The 11,896-nt window shown below is 32.2% G+C and overlaps 2 protein-coding genes across 2 annotated transcripts; one reads left to right on the top strand and one right to left on the bottom strand.

Moving 5' to 3' along the window:
• Positions 1-567: 567 nt before the first annotated feature.
• HK5 (histidine kinase 5) lies at positions 568-6,976 on the top strand. The gene is made up of 13 exons (XM_079001088.1): positions 568-704; positions 1,081-1,156; positions 1,522-2,384; positions 2,763-2,990; positions 3,336-3,429; positions 3,672-3,878; positions 4,053-4,183; positions 4,368-4,417; positions 4,566-4,738; positions 4,829-4,932; positions 5,025-5,618; positions 5,918-6,073; positions 6,587-6,976. Exons 3-13 carry the CDS (start codon positions 1,617-1,619, stop codon positions 6,707-6,709), a joined length of 2,628 nt encoding a protein of 875 aa, XP_078857214.1. The 5' UTR covers positions 568-704; positions 1,081-1,156; positions 1,522-1,616; the 3' UTR covers positions 6,710-6,976.
• Positions 6,977-7,732: 756 nt separating this feature from the next.
• Positions 7,733-10,722, bottom strand: EXO70G1 (exocyst subunit exo70 family protein G1). Its single transcript, XM_079001087.1, has one exon. It carries the CDS (start codon positions 10,220-10,222, stop codon positions 8,177-8,179), a length of 2,046 nt encoding a protein of 681 aa, XP_078857213.1. The 5' UTR covers positions 10,223-10,722; the 3' UTR covers positions 7,733-8,176.
• Between the last annotated feature and the right edge of the window lie 1,174 nt (positions 10,723-11,896).

Here is an 11,896-nt window from a genome sequence, read left to right as displayed (position 1 = left end):
AAGGAAGTAAATCCGAACATCCATATGTACAAAAATGAAGAGAGAGTTTCAGGGTTTGTGTGACAAAGACGACTTCTCTCTCAAATTTTTGATATTTATAATACGAAGCGCAAAATGAATCACACATTATTGACATTTTTGATAGGTCACAAGTACATATCAGCCCCTCTAGCTCCGCAACAGTCACGGACAACCTTCTAACTTTAATGTTCAACTTTAACCCTCCAACTATCTACATTTTTATATTTCTATCAAATTTATAAATCTGAAACATAATCAGTCCAAGTTCGAACTATTAAATTCATCTTCCAAGTATAGATTCAACATTATGATCGACAAGCAAACATGATAATCCATATATCATAACTTCAAATCTTTTTCGAATATATTCACTAATGTCCAATTTAGGAATCTCTTACTCCTCTTAAAATAATTAAAGATTCTTAAACACATTAAAGCATTTCTGACAATAAAAGCCACATATTTGTCAGCAACATGCACATTTATGTGTTGTAAAAACTATATATAATATCTGTTGTTCATTGCACATGGCCTTTTAAACTTCTCTTCTTCACATGCTTTCTCTCTCTACATTCTCAATGCTCCATTGATTCAACTCTTTGTTTACTCATTGACTGCGCATTTCCACGAGCCACTTTACAGATCTACACAGAAAAAAAGGGTTCTTCAATATGGATCGCAAGGTTAGATTTGCATCCTTTATTTGTTTTTTTGTTCTCTTCATTTTTATCATAATTTCAGCAATTAATAAGATTATGGGCAGAAATAGTTGGTGGGTTTCAATCATTTGTGGATGGTTTTATGCCATTTTTGCAGAATATTGAAAGATTATCGATTCTGCATTTTCCTTGATTATCGTCCCCTCCCTTCATTCATCACTTAACCAACTTTTGTTGGTTTTCAATCATTTGTGAATAAAATTTGTTGGGTTTTGCTATTTTTTGCTGAAATTCGAACAGCAATTAACAAACTTTTAGCTGAAATAATTATTGGGTTTCACTCAATTATTGTTAAATTTTATCGGTTTTGTTCATTTTTGCTGAATTTTGAGTTCTCCAGATTCTTCATTAGATGGTGCTCATCTTCTTCTTCAAGAGGATATGCACTTGATGTCTTTAGATCATCATATCATTCAGTAAGTCATTTTTTCAAATTCTTTTTACTTTCTTTAATCTTTTTGCTGACTTTTGCTTTGTATTTTGATCAATCCATGAAAGATTTCTTCATTATATCTTGTTTGGAATGTCAGAAACATTTTCTTGTAAAGTAACTTACTTTTAACGTTAGAATTGATGAAAATCTGTGTAGCGAATCTTGAATTTGATAATTACACGTTTGAACTTTAAAAGTCAAAGTTGATAGCTTTTTGTTTCTGCTAATTGGAAGCAATAACATCCTATTTTTATTTATGTGTGTGTTTTATAGCAATTTGCTTTCATTTTCTTTTATTAGTTCGAAATTTTTGATCCTTCACTATTCTTGCAAATACCTGTATTGCAGAATCAAACAATCGATATCCCTACAAATTCATTGAATAAAACATATTAATCTCAATTCCGATATGATTACCCAACTGTTATAAACCTGTATACAAAATGGAAGACGACAATGCGGAGGATATGGAGGTGGAAGTCTTGTCTTCAATGTGGCCGGAAGACATTGACGCCGCCGGAAAAAAGTTCAACCTTGAAAAACCAGGCGCCGATCAAGATTTATTAGAGGATGTCACTTTCATCGAAGAGCCAACTATCGTTGATTTCCAAAGACTGCTCGAGCTCACAAATTACAGCGAAAAAGGGTCATCTCAGTTATCGTATCTCGTAAAAAACTGGGAATGGAAACAAGAAAACGCAGTGCGACTTCTCAGAGAAGAACTAGAGAATTTAAGCAAACAACAACACGAAGTTGAATTGAAGAAATTGGAGATCTTGGAAGAACATCGATTTGAAGATGATAGTTACGGGGGTGATAAACGTCCGATTTCTATACTCGATGAAGTTTATGAGATTATTCCAGATGTTCCCAAACGACGAAATGATGTGATTTATCAAGATCAAAGATTGGAAATTGATGGGGAAGATGATACAGATACTGTTAAGTATTGGAAACAGCAAGCTTTGAATTTGGAGAAATTGTTGGAATTAAGCGTGAATAGGGAACAGATTTTATTGGAGAAATTGGAGGAAAGTATTGAAAAGCTCGAGAAACAATCATCCCCGGTTGAAGAACTTTCGCAAATCTTGAAAAGAGCAGATAATTTTTTACATTTTGTTCTTCAAAATGCGCCTGTTGTTATTGGTCATCAAGATAAAGATTTGAGATATCGCTTTATTTATAATCATTTTCCAAGTTTGGGAGAGGAGGTAATATGATTACAAATAGCAACATACTTTTATATATTTATTTAGGGTTAGATGCAAGAAATAGCAATGTATTTTGATATCATTTTTTATTGTAGCATTCTACTTTCATTTGTACTTTTTAAATCTACTCAATTATAACATTATCATTGAAACCCTGAGCAATTTTTATAATTGGGTAGATTTTTTAAAAGTACAATGTCCTAATAAGAAAAACTAAAATGTTATAATTCGGAAAAAAAATAAAAAAAATAATAAAAAAATAAAAAAAAAAAACTTAAAGGACAATATTGTAATAGGAAAAAATCACGGAAAGTAAGTTGCTACTTAATGCATCTAATCTAACACTTTTCATGATTAAATATTTTTGAAAATTGTCAGGATATTATTGGGAAAACAGACGTGGAGATATTCAAAGGTGGTGGAGTTAAGGAATCCCAAGATTTCAAAAGGGAAGTTCTTGAAAAAGGAATACCAGGAAAAAGAGAAATTACATTTGAGACCGAATTATTTGGAGCCAAAACATTTTTGATATACGTTGAGCCTGTTTTTAGCAAAGAAGGAGAGACAATTGGTGTGAATTATATGGGAATGGAAATAACCGATCAAGTAAGACTCACTCACTACATGCAAGAAATAAAAATATACTTTCATTTATTTGTATATTATAGCATCTTACTTTCAAATTTTTCCCTTGTTAGGGCATTATAATTATAAAAACCTACCAATTATAGCAATGTTTGTATTTTGATCACATTGCTATAATTTGGTAGATTTTTTGAAACTGGAATGTTGTAATAGGAAGAAGCAAAGTATGAAAACGTAATAAACAAATCAATTAAAGTATGTTTCTATTTCTTGCATTTGATACTTTTCTTATTAGTGGATCAATGTCAATATATCAAAGTCTCAAAGCTTCTAAGTTTCACATAAAAAGACTAAATATGTTTTTAGGTGAGAAGGAGAGAAAAAATGGCAAAGCTTAGAGAAGAAATAGCAGTGCAAAAGGCCCGAGAAACCGAACTCAACAAGACTATTCATATAACAGGTTTATTATAGCATACTACTTTCTTTTCACAATTCTACATTATACTTTGAAAAATATACCCAATTATAGTAATATCATCCAAATACAAAGCAAGTTTCATAGCTATAATTTGGTAGATTTTCCAAAATAGAATGTTGTAAACTTGTAATACAAAAATAAATAAAAGTACATTGTTACTTCTTATACGTTCTCTTATCTTTTTTATGGTTATTAAAGTTATATGCAATCTATATTTCTTGTAGAGGAGACAATGAGAGCAAAACAGATGTTAGCAACCATGTCACATGAGATAAGATCTCCTTTATCAGGAGTTGTAAGCATGGCAGAGATTTTATCAACAACAAAACTTGATAAAGATCAAAAGCAACTCTTGAGTGTCATGTTATCTTCGGGTGATTTAGTTCTTCAACTTATAAATGACATTCTTGACCTCTCAAAAGTCGAATCAGGTCAAGTTTTTTGTCCTTTCTTGTATTAATAATGAAATAATTGTTTATTAATGAATCATGAATCATGAATCATGAATCCATAACTTCTCAATAAGGATAAAGCCTATGTATTACTCCATGTATGTATCTTATAGAAGATTCAGAAATCTGAACATATTATATGCTTGTTTTCAGGTGTTATGAAGCTTGAAGCTACAAAGTTTAGGCCTCGTGAGGTGATCAAGCATGTACTACAAACTGCCGCAGCATCGCTGAAAAAGATGCTAATTTTGGAAGGATATGTAGCAGATGATGTCCCTATTGAGGCAAGTTCTTTTTGACATATTTACCCTTTACGCTTAGTAATTTCTATTTGGAAGTGTATGCACATGAAAAATCGTTAATTTATGATGCTATACAAAAAAAATTATTACATCTCTGTTTATTTGAAATGATTATATATAAAGGGCAAATAAGTAATTATACATTAACATCATAACTCATTTTCAGGTTATTGGTGATGTTCTACGAATTCGACAAATTCTCACCAACTTGATCAGGTATTATTACTACTACGTTTCTTAACACAAGATAAATGCATATCTCCCAAATGAATTATTTATTTATACATGAAAGATTACATATTCCATGTATGTATAAATGAACTACTGAACCTTTTTTTATAAAATTTTATCTCGTTTTCTGCAGCAATGCTGTGAAATTTACTCACGAAGGGAAGGTTAAGATAAATCTTTATATAATACCAGACCCATGTTCAGAAAGTCAACAAAAGTCAGAGATCGATATGGAAGAGTCTGAATCACATGAAAGAGTGGTGTGGATACGTTGCGATGTTGAAGATAGTGGAATCGGAATCCCAGGTGCTTTTTAATTATGTTCTTTATCTTCTCAATGAATTGAATCATTTATTTTTATTTTTTTCTCATAATTTTATCACTTTGATGTGATAGAAACCGCGTTACCATCGTTATTCAAGAAATACATGCAAGCTGGTGCTGATACGGCTCGGAAATATGGTGGGACCGGATTAGGTTTAGCCATCTGCAAACAACTGGTAATATTTCTTAGGGCTAAATGCAAAAATAGCAACATTTATCTTTACTTTCTAGAATCATGATACGATATCGTTTCGTTTCTTGCTAATAGGTTGAGCTTATGGGAGGAAGTCTCACAGTTTCTAGCAAAGAACACTGCGGATCTACATTTACGTTTGTTCTACCTCACAAAATTCCACATGCATGCGAAAGTTCAGATGAAACCGATGATTTTAAAGATATGGATGACAACGCATCCACAGAAGACGATGAAAATTGTGGATTTTTTCAATTCAAACCCCGGACTCTAGGCTCGTTGTTCTCCTCTAACGGGTCGGGTCGGGCCCACGGGTTAACGGGAACCGAACTCAGTTTTGAAAAGAGTACTTCGGAGAATAATAGCATAAAGTATGATTCATTTGATCATGATCGTCCGTTTCACGATCCTTGTATACAAAAAAACCGTCCCTTGAATCCAGATGCACCGAGGATGCATTCTAATGGAAACTCGGGGGGTATTTTGGGAAACGTGCATGAAAAAACCAAATCATTGAGGCCGAAGATTCTTCTTGTTGAAGATCATGTTGTGAATGTGATGGTAGCAAAGCGGATGATGAGACAATTGAATCAAGAAATGGATGTTGTGAATAACGGGGTTGAAGCAGTGCGAGCTTTTCAACGTTGTGATTATGGTCTTATTCTTATGGTATTCACTATTCACTTCAACTTTTATCGTATTGTGATATATTTATGAAATAGCAATGTACTTTTATCTGTTTGTTTGTTTATTATATAGCACCATAGTGATCCTGCTTTCATTTCTTTCGTTATCTTGATATGTGGCTTAACACGTTAAGGAGATGACAATGTCTAAAAAGTGAAATGCTGTAATAGGAAGAAATGAAAGTAGGATGTTATAATAATAAACAAATAAATGAAAGTATGTTGCTATTTCTTGCATGTAACCCTAATTTTTTATTTTGTTATGGTGATTTTGTAATGTAGGATGTATGTATGCCGGTAATGGATGGTCTTCAAGCTACACGGTTGATCCGGTCATATGAGAAAACCGGCAATTGGGATGAAGCACGGTTAGCTGGAGTTGAGTTATCTTGCGATCACATACCCAAGGAACAAAGAAGGAGAATTCCCATCATTGCGGTAAGTACCTTAAGCAAAATTACTTATTTGCCCTTGTTATGCAAAATTTGCCAACATTTGTTTTCTGTTTTTGTTTTGTTGATTTGAAGCAAAATTACTTATTTGCCCTTGTTATACTCACTCCATCATGTACATAGATAGTCAAATCACCATTTAGGAAAGACAAGCAAAGGCATATGGATGGAATTGAGATTTGAGATTCCGTGTTTGGTTGCCAAAATTCAAATCCATAGAATTCCTTCCTTTGGATTAGAAGACCATAATACCCTCTAAAAGCATTTTATAAACCAAACAACCGTAGTTGCCCTTAAAACTAGCTAAAGATTCTCGTTTGTTCTTACTTTGGTATTTTTATCATTTGATTATTTATCTATCTTTTCCTATTTTTGTGGGCCCAAAAAGTGACAATTACATAAAGATCAACTTTTCAAGTCTTTTAGACCAAAAAAAAAAAAACAATTCAACTATTGATAAAATTTGAACTTTTTTTACAAGTTGATGGTTTATGTGCAGATGACTGCAAATGCAATGTCAGAAAGTGCGGAAGAATGTTTTGCGAATGGTATGGACTCGTTTATAACAAAACCAGTTACTCTTCAAAACTTAAAACAATGTCTTGAACAATATTTGCCATAATATATGGCGATTTGTAAATATATATATATTTTTTGTGTATTTGTATAGCTAGAAAAGTTTTGTCGTCACCTTTTTATTTTGTGTATTTGAGTTATGTTTTTGTCCTCCAAATTCCATTTTTAGAGGGTTTGAATGGATAAATGTCGAGTTACACCTCTTAACAAAATAAGCTACCAAGTAGTGATTTTGAAATCAACTGTAGTTTCTGAAAGAGTTTGTATGTAAGACTTTTTTGGGTTTGCAAAATACATTATTTTTGTAATTTTAGTCGTGAATAAATTCGGTTATTTATGTCTTAATAGCATTTATTTTGGGTGCCTTTTTTTCTATATGATGATTTTAGATATTTTGGAGTACATATTTGGTCCCTTTTTTTGTTAATTTCAAAAATAGGTAAAGAACTATTTAAACTATTAATAACATTACAAATAAAAAACAGATTTTAGCATTAATTCTTTTTCCACTCCAACAATACACAAAATATATATATATATATATATATATATATATATATATATATATATATATATATATATATATATATATATATTTAATATTATATTAATAAAATAACATCATATTTTATCAAAACATGACAACTATAGCATTTAATGAAAGTTTTTTTTTCTGTAACAGATTATGATACAAATATCCGCTAAAATAAAAAAAGACAAACTTTAAAACCGTATATAGAAAAATTAATTTTAAATACCATATCCAACAATAATTTCATTTTAAAACTCCCATTGATAATTTTATCAATGATCTATATTGTATATATAAATTTACAATTTCCATGCTAAATTATGTTAAAACCAATTTGTGTAACATGAAACTATAAATAATTGAATAATAATTAAATAGTATAACACCAAACTTGATGTGTCTATTCATCAACACAATAAAAATGGTGTTGAATTTTCACATGGAGAGGCAATTTTACAATTTAACCTTGTTCTGCAATCCTGCTAAACCTATTTAAACAAGAAGGGTAAATTTGTAAAATCACACGGCCACTCGATATATAACAACATGATTAACTTATCTTATTCCAAAAATCAAAACGAACATACATACAATTATACAAAAGACAACTTATTATCAAGAAGCTTTAAATCTCTAATATAACCATCTATTTCAAGGTTCAAAGATACTTCACATCATAAGATGCACTTTATACCAAAATAATCATACACAACAAGAACATCCCCAAATTTAACAATCTTAATTGCTTCTAGACTAATAAACATTACAAATAATTATGGATTCTAACAAAAAACAGATACCAAGAAACAAGAGTTCAACATCCGATTAACCTGAAAACACCATTGTTGGGTAGCTGGTTATAAATCAACTCCAAGAAACTCCCATATTTTTCATAAAGCAACTTGAAGAATTTGAATAATAGGTTTGCTCTTCTTTTACACATGTACAAAAGAAACCTTCCATGATTTCCATCATCAAGATTCAAGCAGAAGCAACGGTAGGAGTAGGTGAACCAGAATACGGATGATCTTCCACACCATTGTTAAACTTATTACTATTTTGTCTAACCTTAAAACTCCCATGTCTCATAGGTTTCACCACAAAAAGAGAAGAAACCATTTTCTCCAAAGATTGAGCTGTAAACTTTGCATACTTTCCACCACTTGAATCTTGCTCAACTAAAGGCCCATAGTTCTGCATATAGCTTCTGTAAACAGGAACAATTGCTTGAATGATTAAATGACATGTCTTTTCTCTCAAATCTTTTTCCAAAATCACCCAACTCGAATGCTTTTTGTAAATGTTATCAAAAGCTTCATTGAAAGCTTTCAACCGTTTTTTCACAAGATCTCTAGCAGTAGCCCTCCCACCCGAAAATAAAATCAACCCCTCTCTGCTTAAATGTGAAGGAAGCTTTCCCCAAGTTTCTCTTAAAAAGATTGTTGAATAGTATTCTGTGTAATCTTGGTGTTCTCTTAGCCATTGATCACCTAATAAAGCTCCAATCTTTGTGCCTTTTAGATGCTTGTAAAGATGATAATGATTGTTCATCAAGAAAACGTATGAAAGATCCGTGTCTTTATACGCTTTTGACCATGATTCTAGGTTTACTTCAATCGCACGTATCAGATTAAGAAGATAATCATGAAGAAGACTTTCTTGAAACTTTTCACGTTTCCAACTTCTTTCGATTGCTAGAACTTGATTCAAGATTGGTTTGTAATCATTCCCGATTAATCGGTTGCAATAATCAGTTATAAAACTTACTAATCTTGGAACACTGCCATCTGGAGGTGGTGGGGCCTGGCGTTGTAGCTCCACTTGAAGTAAAAGCTCCCAGAAAATCTCAGAAGCCCCTTCGATTACCCTTTTGATTAAATCCCTTGTCAAATTTTGGATTTCAGCACATGCAGCCCCACCAAAAAGTCGATTGAAATCCAATCTTAACTTATTTAATGATGCAAAAATGTCTAATAGCTTTAAGAGCTTAATGGGATCTTTCTTGCTTTCAGTTACTGTTTTTCCAAATTGAAGAAAAGCAAGCATACCTGCTTGAGCTGCTATATTTGCAAAACAATCCCTCCAAACATCTAACCCTAATCTTTCAAATACATCATTGCAGAGTTTATATTCAGCTTCGAATAAATGCTTCACTGCAAACTCCAAGTGTTTACTCCATTTTGCTATGTAGCCTTCAATGCTCTGTACATCGTTGAATTCAGAAACTGAAATCTCCAAGTAATCCAAGTTTAGAGCTTGTAAACTTGCTCTGACATTTGAGCTGCGAACATCTACATAAATAGATTTGCATTTTTCAAGTCTGTTGTTTGCTATTAGGGTTCCGAGGATTGCTTGAAGTTTTTGAATGATGGGGACTGGTAAAGGAGAAGGAGCAATGCAGGGTTGTTCATCTTTTAATGGAGAAGAAGACATGGGTAAAGGGACGCTGTTTTCAGTCAAGAGTCGCCGGAATTCAGTTTCTAATCTGTCTAATGCCGCCTCTAAAAGGCCGCCATCTAGGCGGTTCTTTTCTTCTTTGGTTTGTAGCTCTCTGAGATACTTTAGAGCTTTTTTTAGACTAGAAGTGTACCTTTCATCAGCAACATTGTGATCTTCTAGATACTCAACGATGTCATCTAACCACTGAATTGCCATTCCACAGTTTTCAGAAAGAAACTTCAATGCTTCCTGTAAGTTCTTCAATACCGAAAGGTATCCTTGAAGATCAGATTGAGGATCAGATAATGATTTTTCTAAACCGTGAATTGCATCAAACACCTTTAGGACAGCAGCGGCTGGGACAACGGCTCTGTTTATATGACCACCGACAGCATCAAGAGCGTCTCTTTGAGCACGAATAGGACGAACAGCAGCTTCTAGACATGGTAGCCTTTGATTAATCTCTTCTAATCTAGGCCCGGATTTCCGTAGCGATAACCCTAGGGCTTTCGATTTCTCTAAATTAACCTTCAATGAATTCCTCGCCGACATCAAATTCCGAATCCCATCTTCACCCGCCGACCCCATATCCCAGAATTTGTCTAAACCCTAGACTCAATTTTCCCAGTCTAAACCCCAAACACCCACATTAATTTACCGACAAGAACAGATCTATTGATACCCAATCAATACTCCACGTTGGGGGGAAAAGATGATAAAATCGAATTCTTACGTAAACACCTCCACCTTCTCCAAACACACATACCCACTTCAAAATTGAAGATCATAAGACCATACAGAATCGAAGATCACAAAACGTTTTGAAATTGAGAGCGGGAGAACGAGACTTACGATTAATGGGACAACAGTAGTGGGGTTTTTCAAGATCCACGCTAGATGCGATGAAGGTAAAGTCTTGAAGAGTAATGGAGAGTATATAGTGTCTGTAAATTGGGTTTGGGTACGAAGTATGGGTGAAATTTACGAGAAAATGGAAGAAAAAAACAAACCCTAAAAAGAGGTGGATACACAGTAAGTAGTACACGCTTTTTGTTATTCTCAACTCAACTTTCTGCTTTTTCACGCTCCTTTTTATCTCTCTCATCCTTTTTTCCTGTTTATAGCATATATTCATGTATATGTTCCTAGTTTCTTTTTCATATTTTACTTTGTCACAAAGTACAATCGCATTTGGTTGAAACATATAAATACTTCATTTACAAATTCTTTGATTCGAAGTGTTTTATACCCATAACAACTACTTGACTTTAAATGAAATAGGATTTTGAAAAATAAAATAACATACGCAAATGTAAGAAGAAGGATAGAGATATTTTATTTTATTTTTAAAAATGACTTATATAATCATCGGAATCGTAGATGGACCTTATGATATGTGGTTTAGTCCTTTAGACTATGATTTGGGGTTACATTTGAGGTATAAAAGAAATTTCAAATTTTGTCATTTTGACATGACGAAATCTTTGATATTTGATCATCTATGATTTTGACCCAATTTGTGTTTTTTCTTTTCCCAAATGAGATTATACAAGTGTCTAATCATTTGCAGTTTCATCATGCCAAAAATCAAAAAACATAGACAAAAAAACATATACTTTTGATGATATCATAGCTATCTCTTAAAAAGTAATTAGAGAATTTACTAGATGTATCTTTTTCTAAAAAAGAAATTGTAGCATACATAACTTTTTTACTAGAGTTCTCATTTTTTTTTTGTTTAGTATGAAGTGAATCAAATTTTGTACATGTTTTAATGTTTAGATATGTGCATTTTTTGTGATATTTTATAGGTAATGAACCGTACTTTAAGATTTAAGAGTGAAGAAAGTTATTAGATCATAATTCACATCAAAAAAAAAGTTCAAAATATTTTTAAATTTGGTTAGAGTCGGCCGCAAGATCTTGGAGACTTTGTGCAATTTAACAAAATATAGGAAGTAAATTTTGAAAAATCTCAAAATTTAAGCAAAAAAATTATAAATTTTAATTTTCTATTGCAAATGCATAAAATTAAATTTTCATTCAAAATAATACACAAAAAAAAACAAAAAAAAATGGTTTCTATTTGAAAACAATCATCCTCCTAATATTTGTTGAAATAAACTTTTCAATAACATATTCATAAGTAAATTTATCCAACATGTTACTCTCAATCGTCATCAAAGTGAATCCATTAAGTCATTTTTTAGTCATTGTAGATTGTAAGTAGGGCTTCAAAATCTTGAATTTGGAAAAACTATG

Source organism: Lactuca serriola, chromosome 5 (genome assembly GCF_051521515.1).
Source record: "Lactuca serriola cultivar US96UC23 chromosome 5, Lser_US96UC23_V15, whole genome shotgun sequence".
In the NCBI taxonomy this organism is placed as follows: domain Eukaryota; kingdom Viridiplantae; phylum Streptophyta; class Magnoliopsida; order Asterales; family Asteraceae; genus Lactuca; species Lactuca serriola.
This window is presented reverse-complemented; position numbering and strand designations above follow the sequence as displayed.